Here is a 16,829-nt window from a genome sequence, read left to right as displayed (position 1 = left end):
TATTGCTTTATTCTTTTGTTGCTTCATTTTTCCGATAAACTACAAAAGTCTTTAAGGTAGATTCATGGTATACCGCCATATTGAATTCTACTATCGCAGTACACAATCAGTCTAGTTATTTGCCCAAATCTGCAAATTTTAGACAGCTGTGCAATTGTATTGGTTAGACTGTATATTTATATGACGAAAACTTGCTGATTTATTGCATTATTCAAAATATTCAAACAAATACCAAACATATGTGTGTTAAAATCAATTTTGTTCAACTGCGTCATTTAAGGGGAGATAACTCTTTCATTAAAAAAAATGTATACTGGTCTAATAGGGAAATGTTTAATCTTTACATGTAGCAAGAAAACAAGTTCGGTGACATCATTTTTACTTTTCATTTTCTTAAAATATATTATAAAACCTATCTTCTCACAATTTGTTTCAAAATTCTATCTCATGTAATTTTTTGTATGCACAAAACTGTGTTTTTGAATGATCATTCTAAGCAAATTTAGACAATTATCAAAGACTCAGGGCTTGAAAAATAGCACTGTGACCCATCCTTTTTATTATATTTTTGAAAAGAGCATAGAAAAATTTTCATTTTAGCAAAGTATAAAAAAAATCTATCTCGGGAAACTTATACCTATGCTCTACCTAAATGTATGCCATTTTAAATTGGGTTGACTATTGGATGTTGTTTGTTGCTATGGTTTTAGTTCAGGTTTTATTTAGAAATGTTGTGTCGTGTATGATTCAAACAAGACGGGGAAAGGCGAAAAGAATACGATACAATGGTGTGTGGTACGATTGTATATGCATGATGCAAGGTGGAGGAGTGTAATAGAGAATCATGGTAATGGTGCATAAATTCAATGGTGTACATTTTTAGGGGAAGTTTAAACCATAGGCTGTACCAATTATCATGAATTTCTTTGAAATTATTAAGGTACGTTAATGAGTGTTAACTCTTTTCATAGTCATTTATGCAAAATTCGGCAAAACCACGAAATTAAATGTCGACAACAAAATAATACTTTTTTACAGTCCACGAAAAATAGAAACACAAATATAAATGACATTAACAGCCATTTAGTCACAACATTAATGCTTTACCTGTTTATTGTTCAGTGTTTTTACAAAGATAATTCAGTTGTGTTTTAAATGTTTTTACTTGGATAATGAAGTAGAGTAAACTTTAACCTACAATGAAACAGTGACACAGTTATAATGTGGAACGTGATACATTCCGGCTTATCATACATTGAAAATCGCGTCGTCAGCAAACTGGTTCCTACAAGATATCAAAATCAAATTTGTGATTTTAGACACTAGAAAATTTTTAAAGCGTTTATTGGAACATATTGATTCATCCCTACTGTAAGTTTTACCCTTCATATGATATTCACCGGAGAAACCTTTTTCTAGCAGTAATACATCTATAGAACTACAGAGAGACGCTGTTTTACGGCCGAACATTTAATCTGTTCAAAACAATTTAAGGTTGAAATATTATGACTGTGTCGAAGTCAAACTGTCCAAAACTAATTCGAACTGTTAGTTTTAATAACAATAACGACGGACAAAAACAGAGTCCTCATAACAACAAGAAAATAAATAGAAACCAGAATTTACATTAATTTACAGCAGTGCACTTGTGAAATTAGGGGTATACATGAAGACTGCCATGTTGAAAAGTATACACTTTTCCTAAATGTTAAATATATATGTAGGAACAAGTACCAAAGTTTATTACAAAAATAATACGTACTACGGCATCTTTCAAAAGTAACGTATGCGTGATATCTTTTAGATAAACTATGTGTATTCATACATAAATACACTGCTTTTGTCTAGACTAAGCTTATGACGTGACACTGACACTAAAAGTGACAACGGACTGATTTAATTTATCGGGACATAGTTTTATTTTGTATTATTTAAGGAATAGTACAAAAAAATACTTAGTTCATTTGAAATATATCCACAAAACAAGAACACAATTAAGCAATTAGTAAACATATTATGTATTTTAATAACTGTTATCTTTTGAATATTTCTGTCCATTTTAGATGAGATACATTGTTTTGTTCACTCTTCTGTGTTCTATACCGTTAGTAGACCTCGCCGGCAGTAATGTTATTTACCTCATTACGAATCATAATATGTTTCTTATTTCTCTACAATATGTACAATTAATTTTATTGTATAAAACACTTTAAGTATGCAAAAATAACATTGGAACAATCTAATTACTTCTACTTTTACTACTTTAACAAAAAATAGAAATAGATCAACAAATATATCAATTAAAAATGATATAATAGCAAACGAATAATACATGCTTAAATTTAAGGAATGGACAACAATTGGCTAAATCATAGATGATATTCAAACATGTCAGAAAATTCAGAAATTTAAAACCTCACCCAAGATCTCCATATATTCAATTATTTATACAATTGTGTACTTAGTTTATTAGATGTCATCTTGTTTGAAACATATGTTTTGTGTATTAAAGCGTGCATCATATACATTGTTTCCCTATGCACAACTTTCTGTAGACAAAACTATGCCATATGATTGTTTTTAAATAGTAATCCAATATGAACATCTGACTTTTACTAAAGTTTCCAAGTCATATTTTAATTTTAAAGGGATTTGTATAGAGTAATTCTCTATCGGCTTGACCAATCAGTTTTTATTCTTGTTTTACATAATTATACGTTGTCAACCTAAACCAATATATAACGACATGATGCATTTTTATTTCATTGAGGTCATAATCATCAACACAATGACTGTTCAAGAGGATCGGATACATGGCAAACTTGTTATGACTGCCATTGTAATCACCACCATTCAGCTGGTATGTTTATCTTTCATTGTAATTATGATCAATCTGTGGTTAGACATCCTAATACTCAGTCAAGGAAGAGCAACCAAAAGAAGTAAAATAAAACATACAACATGTGCACTTTGGGAGAAAAGTTTACTGTTTTTCCGATTTTTTTTCGTATAATGAAAACATAAAACAAAGTACCAGGATGTCCAACCAGATACAAGGTAAGCCTGTCGAAAAAATAATACTCTGAAGTCAAAAGTCGGTAGTATGAAAATAGTCTATTTAGATACGTTTATCTTATGTCGTGACCGCGAACATCATGCAGGTACTTTGAACATCAATCAAAACCATTGAAGAGCCCAAACACATCAAACGAATGGATAACACTTGTCATATTACTGATTTGTAACAGGCATTTTCTGATGTCGAAAATTATATTGACAACAATGTGTAATAAGACACACAGACATAATAGGTAAACACGAACGTTTATTTTTTTCAACTTTCCATTTAAAGTTTCCATGGAGTTCAGTATTTTTGTTATTTTACTTTTTAGATCATTCGGTTCCGTTCTGTTTTCGCGAATAAAGGTCGATTTTATACTTATAACTTTTATTAAGTCCTTAGTGCATGTTATATCTTACCTTTTTCCTTGATAATGGACAACAAAATTTATTTAACTTTCTTGTTTAGGTGTTGGTCATAATGTTCACCCTTTTTATCTTTATCTCTTTGAAGTAAATGTAAATTCCTAAAACCAGATTAAAATTTTATGTCAGTTAAAAATGATTAGTAACATTAACGTTATCAACTTTTCTGCACCAGATGCGTATTTCGACAAAAAAATGTCTCTTCAGTGATGCTCTAGGCCAAAATATTCGAAGATCAAAAGTTTATTATAAAAATGAAGAGCTAAAATCCAAAAAGGTACAATAAGTATAGCCAAAGCCGGGCAAGGAATCAGAGCTTTGCAAGAGGGAGATACATTCCTTAATTCAAAATAATTTCTAACATTAAGTTTGACTATCGTGTATACATTGTGAGCAATTAATAGCATTGCTAGATCTAAATCCCTTATGTTGAGTTGTCACTTATTCCATTAACTACATACATTATACACAACTTTAACTTTTTCTACTCCCAATTGTCAAATTGAGATTATATTGACGAAACTCGCGGCTAGCATACCATATTATAAAACTGGTATAAGACTTTACGTTTTGAATTTTCCTCGGAGTTCAGTATTTTTGTGATTTTTTACAGTAGATAGAGGGTTAGTGACAAATTAACCGATGAAGAAGACGTTGCATACATCAAGGTTGATATAAGAAGTTAACATTTGTAAAGGAACTAAACACATTACATTTTACTAATTTAACTTCCCTTTTTCAGAATGTAAGAACTGTAGACATTGTGGTATACAATGCCCTGGTAAGTTTTTATGAAAACTTTAACTAATATATATATTCTGTTATTAATTGATCATGAGTAATGACAATTTTGCAACTAATTATTATTACTAGTAATTCATATATGCTCGATTGTTTTCGATATATTTACCGTAAGTGTGAAACTGTAAACGGTCGGTTTAGATTTATAATGATTTGTTTTTCAAAAACATCAATTGAACCAGTGATTTCATTACTTGCAAAAATCCAAGTGGTATCACTGTGTTAAAATAGTAAAACACAAATTTCAAAACTCGTCAGTAATTTGAAAAATGTGAAGTCCATGAAAACTGTCATTTTCGTGATTTGGTACATGCATTTCCCGGGATAGAAAATGATAGGTGAAACTGATTTAACAAGACAAGCTAAAGCCGTGTCTTTGTCACATTGACTTTGTTTGTAACAAGTTTAGTTGAAATTTTGAACATTGATTATTAATAGATACCGCGATTTTACTGGAAACAATCGCAGCTATTTATCAACTTTTTAATTTAGAATTGAATACATGTTAAACAATTGATTATTTTTTCAAAGATGTAAACAATACGCCTTGTGTACACATACCACGTTTCAAATGGGCAGTGTGCTTTAAGACTTCCACTGGAAACAACATTATTTCATGTATATTGTTTTTACATTTTATTGAAGATAAAACAAACCCACCAATTACTTCTCATGTTCCTTTAACTACAATTGAGCCACAAACCAGTCTATGCGATATTGTGAAAATATTCGACGCTGTCACCTAGCAGTGCAAATTGAATTGAAGGAGAACAGGTAACTTAATTAACATAAGCAACACGACGCGTTCCACGTGTGGAGCAGGGTCTGCTTACTCTTCCGGAGCACATGGGATCACCCCCAGTTTTTGATGGGGTTCGTGTTGCTAAGTCTTTAGTTTTCTATGTTGTGTCTTCTGTACTTTTATTTGTTTGTTTGTTTGTCTGTTTGTTTTTTTATTTTTAGCTATAGCGTTGTCAGTTTATTTTCTATCTATGAGTTTGACTCTCCCACTGGTATATTTCGTCCCTCTTTTACTTATGGAGTGATAAATCAATTATGGTGAAGAAATTGAAGGTCTTATTGACTAGATGATCGATAAATAGAATTGAAAAAAAGCATTTACCTAAGATAAGCAGATCTCGAACAGGATCTGATTTTTATGTGGATAACTGTTCAGTTATCTATGTTGTCTCTGCGAAAATTGTTGCGGGGTTACATTGAGATTTTGGGCGTACGGCCGTAAAGTTTTGAAAATAAACTCAGAGAAACAGTGTTATATATATCTCGCGCGAAATATACGATTTTCAAAATATTGAGATGTTTCTTTACTTTCATGCAAATTTTACAAACACCTGTGAAGTTTTTAACAGCGGTGATCACTAGTCAATGAAACTAAATAAATAAATAAAAAGAATAGAAGTAGAACCAATGAGAAATGACTGAATAAACCAATGTTTATGTCATGCATATTTCATGGGTTTTAACAACTTATTATTTACAGTACGTATAGTAAACATCAGCTCAGGCAAAACGCACTTCAACTTTGGTATATAAGACTATAAAAAGGAAAAGGAAAATTCGATACAGAAAGGCCCTTAACAAATGGAAAATTCAAAAGCTTTAACACATCAAACAAATGGATAACAACTGTCATATTCCTAACTTGGTAGAAAATGATAGATTAACCTGGTTTTATATCTGACTTGTATGACAGGCGTATCAAATTCCATTTGACAACTATGTGTTAACACAACAATAATAAGTAAAAATGTCAAAAATTAGGGTACAGCTGTCAACATTCTGTTATAATCTTTATTACTATAAAAACAAACAAATATGTTACAAAAAAGCACAGAAAGGTATATAGACAAAGCACATTAGCATACATTAAAGTCAAGAATACAATAATATAAACCGTAGCTAAATAACACATTTTAATGCAACAACGTTTGTAACGTTCATTTTGATTGGATAACGCCACTTATTTACATGGCATCAATTGACAATTGATGCTAAGGGACGTACGCGCAAGAGCAGACGACATATAACATATTTTGAATATACGTTGTTTTCTGTCAGTTTCATTAGAATGGAGATAACAATATTGTATTTTAAGCTCCGATGGCATCAATTGGGGATTTGCTCGGCTAACGCGTCGCCAGTAAACTTATTTTGCGACAATCAAATCCCCAAATGGATGCCATCGGAGATTAAAATACAATACAGTTATATCCTAAATGACGGGATGTATAAGTACAGAGCCAAGTCATATGTATCAAATAGACATAAAACAGTTAATAATATCTTGTTGTTATTCAAATACTATATATACAAATGTAGATGTAAGAGCATATTGCCCACAACCTATGGTGGGATAGAATGTATAAAGTATTGGATTCGTATAGAAAAATACCCTGTGTGTTTCTAAACCCCTATACAAAATGCACAATATAATGGATCAGAAGTTGCAATTGTTAAAAGCAGCATTTAATTAAAAAAATCAATTGTAATGTTTATATCTTATTATAGCATTATGATTAAATCGCCTGTATTATGTAATTTCACATGTTTTATCTTGAAAAAAAAATAGACATAAAAAGGAATAAAGACAAAAACATTCCCAAAAAAATGAAAAGAATACAAACAATTTAAAATAGCACAATAACACAATGACGGGATACAGAACCACGTCATATGTATCAAAGAAACATAAAAATCATATAGACAATGCACATTATCAAAAAAATGAAAGCCAAGAATACAACAACAGCGCAATGGTGGGATGTATAAGTACAGAGTCATGTTACATAGATATCACCAAAACAGACAAAACAGTAAAAGGTAATAAAGACAAATATAAAATACTACAATACGTTATTAAGATGATGGAAAATGTCAGTATCCAGAATCGATACTTCAAGACCATGGTGTTTTATTTGTGAAATTGATATGGAATATTTATCAACAATGTCTTGGTACCTTCCGGTGACCTTTTAAAGAAAAAGGGCGAGAAGTTCTCTGACATACCACTGGTTCGGCAACTTTCTACTCAGTCACTGGTGACGTACGCGTTTTACAGAGTCTCAGTAGGATCTGCAAGGAGAGAAAAATGCTGACAAAAAACCAATGAATAATACTGCAATGTCAATGATAGCAAGCACAATGTAACCCGCTGATAAGAAGTTCCAGTTTTGATTGTTTATTAAGACGTATAACTGACTGTGTTACAGGGAGATGGCTCATTAATTTGTCATGAAATAAGAAAAGAAAGCGTTCGTTAAATCTTTTTAACTAAAACCATTTCGAAATGTTCTTGTCACATCACGTTATTCATATCCTGTTGTGATGAAATGTCTTTTTTTACAGGTTCTGTTAAGTAGTGGCACATGCTCACACTCAGCTAAACCCTACATACCAATATTCTACCATCTTGGAAATGTAAGACGGGCAGGTATACTTATATCATGTGATGGAAATGAGATAAGGGTATGTGACATATATATAAATAAAGGCAACAGTAGTATACCACTGTTCAAAAGTCATAAATCTATTGAGAACAAAAAATCGGGGTTACAAGCTAAAACTGAGGGAAACGCATCAAGTATAACAGGAGAACTACGAAATAACAAAAACACAACACAGAAACGAACTAAAATATAACAATGGCCATTTTCCTCACTTGGTATAGGACATTTTAGGAAAACAAATGGTATATTGAACCTGATTTTGCGTCTAGCCAAACGTCGCTCGTTAAGTAAATGTTAAATATAACATTAAAATGACAACATCACATGACAGGACTACAGTACAAATAAATGCAAGAACATTCAGGAAAAATACACAAATAAACATTACAACGGGTTATTTCTACATGCTTATAGTTATCAAAGGTACCAGGTTTATAATTTGATACACCATACGTTTGTCTCGTCTACATACGTCTCACCAATGACGCTCAGATCAAAATAGTTATAAAGCCAACAAGTACAAAGTTAAAGATCATTGGCGACCCAAAATTTAAAAAAAAAGTATCTATATGTTTATTCTCGTTACCTCAACAACAAAATAACACTTTTAATTACAAACCAATTATTGTGAAGTGTTAATTGTCATTAGATAAAAACTAAGTGAATATTTGATCGTTAAGCTTTCTAGACATTTGATCGTTGAGCCTTTTTTTAACTATAATAAAATTAACGGTATCAATTTTCTTGCACCAGATGCGCATTTCGACAATACATGTCTCTTCAGTGATGCTACTGGGCTGGTGATACTCTCGGGGACTAATAGTCCACCAGCAGAGGCATCGACCCAGTTTATAATTTAGGTATAGTACATAAACAAAATCAATGACTATAACAACTGATAAGAGAACATTGACGGTAATAACGTTACTGCACCATATGAATTGCGCATTTTGACAAAAATAACAATTTATTAACGCTCGAGGACAAACTATTAGAAAAACAAAAACTTATCAACCAATGATGATCTTATTTTAAAAAAAGCAACAAAATAAGAAAAAGTAATTCCAAAGGTGAGCCTGAAATACAATTGTATTATGAAATATGTTCCTAATTTAAATAAATACAAGCAATATATAACAGCAAATAATGTAAACAATGTGAATACGATAACGTAATAAGTTGGTTCCCTTTAGGTTGCATTTCTGTAAATATTGACAATGCAATTTCCCATAGGAACTCCTTTTACGGCTAAAAACTGTACCACTTTTACTATGAAGTTTTGAAAAAAAAATCTTATCCTAGAATTAAAAGTTCATATGCACCACAATTTTTTTCAAAGGTCAAAATATAGGGCTGTGCGGCATATTTTCAACGTTTATATGCCCTGAACTTCTCAGAGTTTAAACTTACACTAATTTTCTTAACTACCCCTACCTCGAATGAAAGGTTACCACAGATTTCAATGTAAACAATATGCACGTGTTTATTTACTGGTAACATTCCCAAGTTCTGTCTCTGCGATATGGAACACAGAGAGCATAACTGGGAACCAGTATGTAAAAAAAAATTAACTTTCTATGAATATTCTATTACTCCCCAAAAGAGTCGTGTTTTGAGAAACAGCTGTATTTACAAATTAGTGCAACCTTTACAATATAAAGCTTCATTATTATTGTCTGATGCAAACTAGATATCCGCCTGTGTTGAAATTTATGATTTTTCTTCTTCAGTATTTCCATCAGGAATGCGATACAACCCCAGTGGTGAAGCATCTGAATCCAACGCAAATAGACAGAATACACGTGCTGACATGGAGTTAAACTTACAGAATGTTTTCAATATGTCAGATTTTATTTCATCAACAAAATTAACTAAGAGGAAATCAAATGTTATTAATTTGTTTAATATTGTTGACCTCATTTTAAACACCTTAAAGAGAGCTCCTGTTATAGCAAATACACATAGTCACTTACAGTGCAAGTATACAGACAGATTTTATTGGTCTATTATGCCGGAGTACCCTAGCAATCTAAGTCAATCAAGATTGATGTCTATCGCCAACCCCCTCTCCCCGACTTCATAATAAGGGGCAGTGGCATTATAGAACAACACAAGAACAAACTTTAAAAAGTTGAAAAGAGCACAACTCATTAAGTCGACACAAAGTATAAACTAACAACAAATGACAAACAGTACAAATCTTAGAGTACGTTTTCTGGTGTTTTTTTTTTGTGGTTATTGCTCGATTCCTTCAATTTGCATGTTAGCTGCACTGCCTCCTGGTAACTATAGTCAAAAACAATTATAAACCAAGTTTATCCCACTATTCTCTTAGGGTGGTACCTAACACTACAGGGAGATAAATCTGTAAAATCAGCTTAACGTTTTAATTACGTTGTGTTGTAAAGGGAATAATAAGCATCTCAATGATCAAAATTGGTGTTTGTCAAACTACTATATAACCAGTGTAATTTTTCTGACAAAACGGTTGGTTCAAAAAATTTTATTTTTTCTATTTTTGTAAAAGGGTCAAAGTAAATACTTTGTCAAAATATTATGAAAATTAAACGAGCCAAATTTATTTTAGTGAAAGTGTTAGGTACCACCTTAAGAAATATATGTAGCAAGTCAGGAATATGTCAGTTGTTTTTCACTCGTTCGTCGATTGATAACGTGTGGTTTTGTTAGTTTCATGGACTCCTCCGTTTTGAATTACTTTGGAGATAGTAATTTTTGTTATTCTATTTTTTCAAATATACATAATAGGGTATATAAAGAAATGTTCTGTATGTGTCACTTGTATAATTTAAAATATGTTTAGTGGAATATACAATTATGAAGGTGTGATCCGAATACTTCTAAGGCGACTAGTCTGCTTACCCTTCTTGGGCTACTGAGATCACTCCCAGTTTTAGAGCGGTTCATGTTGCTTAATCTCTAGCTTTCTATGGTGTGTCCTCTGTAATATTATTTATATGTGTGTCTTTTTCGTTTTTAGCCATGACGTTGTTTGCTCATTTTCGATCTATGAGTTTGAAGCTTCCTCTGGTATCTTTTGTCCCTCTTTTTTCGCTATTTGCAAAATAACGTAAAAATAAATAAGAAAAAGGTTGACGTGGATTGCTTTTTTTTTGTATAATTGCCAGAAAAGAAAAAAAACTCAGACAAATGTTGTACAGAATTATACAGCCTTTTAATTTGAATGATACATGTATTACAATTGAAACCATGATTATGAATTGAAAATGAGAATACACAATTATGCGAAGTATGTCATGAAACATGAATAGTGACACAATTTGAAAGATAAGCAATAGATTCAATACACTAGAATTTAAAAAAAAATGTTTTTCGACGACATCGTGATATTAAACTCATTCTTGTTGTAAACTTCATGTTTATGCAAGAAGGTGAAAACAACCTGTAAAGAAACAAGAGTTTGTTTAAGTATTGAAACAAATAATATATTTTTAACAGAAAATTGAGAATTGAAATGTAACAATAAAATTGAGAATTGAAATGTAAAATAAGTCAAAGATACAAAAATCATACAGAAGAGCGGATAACAATACAATATAAAATTGAGAATGGAAATGGGGAATGTGTCAAAGAGACAACAACCCGACCAAATAAAAAACAACAGCAGAGGGTCACCAACAGGTCTTCAATGTAGCGAGAAATTCCCGCACCCGGAGGCGTCCTTCAGCTGGCCCCTGAACAAATATATACTAGTCCAGTGATAATGAACGCCATACTAATTTCCAAATTGTACACAAGAAACTAAAATTAAAATAATACAAGACTAACAAAGGCCAGAGGCTCCTGACTTGGGACAGGCGCAAAAATGCGGCGGGGTTAAACATGTTTGTGAGATCTCAACCCTCCCCCTATACCTCTAACCAATGTAGAAAAGTAAACGCATAACAATACGCACATTAAAATTCAGTTCAAGAGAAGTTCAAAAAAAATATAGTGACTACCATAATTTTACATTATACGGCGCAAGTTATTCCAATGGCTCTTTATGTCCGTTTGTGTTATTTAGCGCATTACGTTTTAAGATATTTATACATCTTTGACTAGCTAATATTTAGGTTTGGTCGTTCCTGGTGGTGGCAAAACCCGAAAAGCTCTTCAGACGCACGACATATATAAAGGCAGTGAAATTTTAAATGAACTCACCGACATTGAGTATGCGCACTATTAGATCAAGTTGCAATCAGTAAACTTGACGTTCATAACAAAAATATAACGTAATTAAAGTAACGTTTCAAGCCCATGTGACTTTAAAAAGTGTTTGACTTCAGTTTGGATCATTTAGATACTTTCAAACGTAAACACTTTTCATTTTCTTTTCATCTGGTGCAAACTCCTTGAAGATCACGCCAGTAACAAACTGTATGCTCATGGCAAATACAACATAGTACATAATCACTGTCGGATATAATTATCAAAGTTTGATTTAGAAAAACAAATCATGTAATGTAAAATGGTGTAGATGGGGAGTTATAAAACAGCGAATAATTAGCCATAAAATCGAAAAAATTGAGAAAAATGGATTAAAAAAAAATATATAAAATAATGAGGAGCTAAAATATAAATGATAGAGAAAAAATTAACGAATACAAACAAGGAAGACCTTTATGTAAATAACACATTTTAAAATACGTACGTTTTCAACACAATCCACATGACATTTTACAGTTAGTAGACATATATGGAGCGTAACTACCACAGTAGCCTGTTTGGGCCCAGATATTACAGCTGTTATTCAAATCATGACAAACAGGAGCTGAACAATATAACAATAATGATTAAACCATCGCAAATTAGTTATTCAATTAGAAACAATGTACAGAAAGAATAAAAATAAAGTACAGTCAGGCCTTGAACTCATTAAAATTTAGAGTAAGTTTTTTGTATTCATGCTCCAAAATCAACCAATCAAAATGCTGGATTTCATTTTTCGAGCATGCTTTTTGTACTCGAGCACGGACCGAAGTTTTACGACTTCAATCTTAAATTTGTCCACATTAATTTAACAAGCAATTGTTGTCAAATGTCAGTTAGTTACTGGAATAAGTTTCCTTCTTCATGAGTTTGTATTGATAGGACAAAAGATCAAAACATTACAATATCGGAGATATAGAGGCACCAATTCCTTCACAAATCAGTCAAATCAACTTGTCATGCTGACCGTTAGATTTACGAAAATAAATCAAATGAGGAAGATGTTTTTCATTGATTGAGACAAAACACGGAAAATGGAAAACATCGATATTGAAATGTAAGTACCAAATGTTGAATGACCTACAACAATATATGCAATAGATTACAAAATCTGCAATCTATTGATTTTTGGACAAGTTGGTTCGTGTTGTTTATTCTTTAGTTTTCTATGTTGTGTCATGTGTGCTGTTGTTTGTTCGTCTTTTTCATTTTTAGCCATGGCGTTGTCAGTTTGTTTTAGATTTATGAGTTTGACTGTTCCTTTGGTATCTTTCGTCCTTCTTTTCTTGAACAGGGCCATTCTAAAACAAATTCATCCTATAATAAATTTTATGCACGCCATCACGAATTTGTTGACCGTTATGGAATCACTTTTACAGATGACAGCGCATATTTTCCTAATGTCGTAACTATAATCCCGACCCTTTTTCCCGAATGTGACCTACCGAATTAGACGAGCATCAATAACACGACGAGTGCCATATGGAGGAGCAGAATCTGCTTACCCTTCTGGAGATTACCCCATGTTCTCTGTAGGGTTTGTGCTGCTCAGTCTTTAGTGTTATATATTGTGTTTTGTGTATTATTATGAGTTTGAATGATCCTTTAGTATCTTTCGGCTCTCTTTTATCCTAACATGATTAAATCAGATATGTATTGAGAAAGCTTGACCTTACCGTGTGAGACTTTATCGCAAGCATTGCAGGATTTTGCACAAGATTCTAACATGTATGCTGGATTTCTAGTACATTCACCAGTTGAGGCCCAAGATAGACAATACTTATTATGGTCTTCACATTGTGCTGAAAATAAGATCAACATTGTTTTAGACCACTTCATTTGCTATAACTCCCGATTTTGACTCGATTAACAATATTTCAACATATGGAGAGCTACAATAGAATGGAACACATTAGGAACGCTCACTTAAGAGGCAATACATTTTTGATGTGTGTTAGTCGTAAGATATCCTTTTTTCCAGAAGATATGAAATAAAACTTTTTTTAGCCTCCCTTGTCTCCTAAAAACTTAGATATTTGTACATTTGTACAGTGATGACAGTTTAACTTTGCTATTTAAAATGTACATGTAGTTATAAATCCTTAATTTGGCATTTATTTTTCTTAGTTTTATCACAAACGTTTTTTCTCTCGCAAAATTTACTTTTAACAGATGGAATTTAGAATCAAATTATAAGGTATGACTTAAATATGTTTCTGTCTATTCGAAATAACATAAATATGTGGTGGATACACTTTTAAAAATAACCAGCTAGACGGATATGACTTTAAGGACACTGATGACACATCACTTCCGAAAGGTTTTGTCAAGGTAGTCCATTCTCAATTTTATTATTTTGGTAGAAAATCCTTAGTATTTCGATAAATTCAAGATTTGTACAGTTAACGGTTTATTTATAGTTAAGTTAAATATCCTATACATTGCCAATTTATTTTATGACTTTTTTCATGTTGGGTAGTACCTGAGAAGGAGGAAATATTTATATATTGTGTATTTTAATTATGATGTTCAAAATGCGTTTTCCTTTCTTTGTATGTATACTAGACTATTGTTGTTTTTTTGTTGTTCTTGTCTTGTTATTGTCATAAATATATATTTTTATATTGTACTATGCTACTTTTCTGCCCATTTAATGGAAATAAAACACATTCTTCATTTATACCTACGGACATATCAATGATAATTCTTGTCAACACAGAAGCTCTGATTACTGGGCCGATGTTAACATTCAAATTTGTGTCAGATTCAGACATAAAAGACAAAAAAGTACATTTTGTAATAAATTATAATACAGACATATAGTCTTACCCGTTGTGTCTGTGTCACTACTACTTGCACATTGGTTACACGATTTCTTACAGTACTTTAACATATAAGCTGGGTTTCTCCTACATTCTCCCCTCCTGGCCCATGACGCACAATTATTATTACTGTCCTTACATCCTGAAATAAAGAGTATTGGTTTATATTCATTCGGATATAGTCCCCTGTGTTTTTCAATTATTCCATCTTATTTTCGAAAAACAAAAAAATTGGAAGACAGTCTGTAAGATTTCTTTATTCTTATCCCAAAAATATACTCCAGCTCAAACTTTCTTCCCACAATTTAGAGTAAACGCCCCAAACCTACCCGCCCCCCCCCCCCCCCACACACAATTCATCACATAAACATATTAAATTTTTTCAATAAAAAAAACAAAAAAAACCAGTTCACATACATGTATCAACAGCATAAAATTTCATATTAAATTAAATTCGAAGGTTGGTGCTTTTCTCCGGGCAACTCCGGCTTCATCCACCTATAAAAACTACCCGCCACGAAATGTCACAAAAGCGGTGCTTAAATTTGGCGTTAAAACACAAAAAATCAAAATCAAATTAAATGATGATGATGACAGTGTTGTAATCCTTATCTTGTACAAACCTCCTCCTCCGCTACCACCACCACCACTCCCTCCTCCTCCTCCACATTTATTACAAGATTTTTTACAGTTAGTCAACATATAATTCGGATTCTTCGTGCATTCACCTGTCCTTGCCCAGTAAGCACAACTGGTACTTTTATCTGTGCATGATCCTGTTCAAGTTTATTTAAATACTAGGTTAAATTGATATTGTTTAGCTTAAATCAATAATATACAGTGGCGGATCCAGAACTTTTTATAAGATGCGAGAGGGGGGGCATTGACTGACCTAAAAAAAAAAGGGAGGGGCGCCCCAGTCATACATCAGTGATTCCCTCTATAAGCAACCGAATTTTCCCCATTTGGTAAAATAAAATAAAAGGGTGGGCCCGCCCCGACCCACCTGGATCCGCCTATCATGATATAGAACATTTTATGTGACAATTATAACTCATCTTTCTATAAGAAGTTATTAGTATAAGTAAATAATAAATAAAAAGATCGAGTTCATTTAAGGAATGACTGTAAGTAATATTTTTTTAAGTCTATGAAGAAATAACATAAAAAATGGTGTGCACACTAGATAACCCGCGTTTAGTTATAAAAATAGCTTTGATGGAGGTTTAAAAATCACAAATAAGAATAAAATTGACACTGAACAATTTATTTTTTTGTTGATGTTCATCATTAAGGTTCTCATTATTCTATGTGAAATGTATGGTGAGTACTTACCTCCGGTACCACCTCCTCCACCGCCACCGCCACCGCCACCACCGCCACCACCACCACCGCCACCACCACCGCCACCTCCTCCACCACACTTGTTGCAAGATTTCTTACAATTAACTGACATATATTTAGAGCTCTTTGTACATTCTCCTCGCTTCTGCCAGTAATCACAGTTCGTGTTATCATCTTTGCAAGCTAAAAATGGTTGTTATAAACAGAATGAAACATCACATTCCTTTTTTTTTTGTTGGGTTTCTGGATCTAATCCGTTCATTTATCAATATACAAACATGTTAAGAACTTACAAATTTTGGAAGAAAAGTTGGAAAAAAGTAAATAAATTCATTTATGATATATACTATAGGTTCTGTCTTGTTGGTCACTGAAACATTTTACAGTTTGGAAAACAACATACATGTCGTATAAGCTTGTTCATCTGTCTTTCACGTGCACTTTTGAATTTAATTATAAAGTAAGCGTAAATCTCGACAGCGTGTCTGGAATACGTACATGTATCACATGCTGGAAATAAGAATTCGTTTCTCTTTCTTTAATGAAAAATTTCTGTGTTAATGATAGTGTATTTTTAACATTATATACATGTATACTATACATGGTACATATAAGACATATTTTCAATATAAAACTGCAACGCCTTTCTTGTTTTGGGTTTCAGGAATCTTTATTATGC

At 32.3% G+C, this 16,829-nt stretch overlaps 1 protein-coding gene and 2 long non-coding RNA genes across 3 annotated transcripts in view; 2 read left to right on the top strand and 1 right to left on the bottom strand.

The window, feature by feature from the left end:
- Positions 1–612: 612 nt before the first annotated feature.
- LOC139502454 (uncharacterized) lies at positions 613–5,027 on the top strand. The gene is made up of 3 exons (XR_011658850.1): positions 613–2,860; positions 4,229–4,267; positions 4,933–5,027. It is a non-coding gene; the product is annotated as an uncharacterized lncRNA (long non-coding RNA).
- LOC139502453 (uncharacterized) lies at positions 5,027–9,659 on the top strand. The gene is made up of 3 exons (XR_011658849.1): positions 5,027–5,061; positions 7,654–7,773; positions 9,485–9,659. It is a non-coding gene; the product is annotated as an uncharacterized lncRNA (long non-coding RNA).
- A 1,266-nt stretch (positions 9,660–10,925) lies between these two features.
- The window catches only part of LOC139503607 (zinc metalloproteinase nas-13-like), a 41,423-nt gene continuing 35,519 nt past the window's right edge, over positions 10,926–16,829 (bottom strand). The window contains exons 10-15 of the mRNA XM_071293416.1: positions 16,142–16,333; positions 15,430–15,582; positions 14,814–14,948; positions 13,661–13,786; positions 12,427–12,546; positions 10,926–11,175 (exon numbers count right to left, since the gene is read on the bottom strand). Coding sequence (XP_071149517.1) covers positions 12,431–12,546; positions 13,661–13,786; positions 14,814–14,948; positions 15,430–15,582; positions 16,142–16,333 — 722 coding nt within the window. The 3' untranslated portion in view covers positions 10,926–11,175; positions 12,427–12,430. The remainder of the gene's footprint in view (positions 11,176–12,426; positions 12,547–13,660; positions 13,787–14,813; positions 14,949–15,429; positions 15,583–16,141; positions 16,334–16,829) is intronic.

This window comes from Mytilus edulis, chromosome 14 (genome assembly GCF_963676685.1).
Source record: "Mytilus edulis chromosome 14, xbMytEdul2.2, whole genome shotgun sequence".
Lineage (NCBI taxonomy): Eukaryota > Metazoa > Mollusca > Bivalvia > Mytilida > Mytilidae > Mytilus > Mytilus edulis.
The sequence above is the reverse complement of the archived record's forward strand: the minus strand, read 5'-3'. Positions and strand labels throughout refer to the sequence as shown.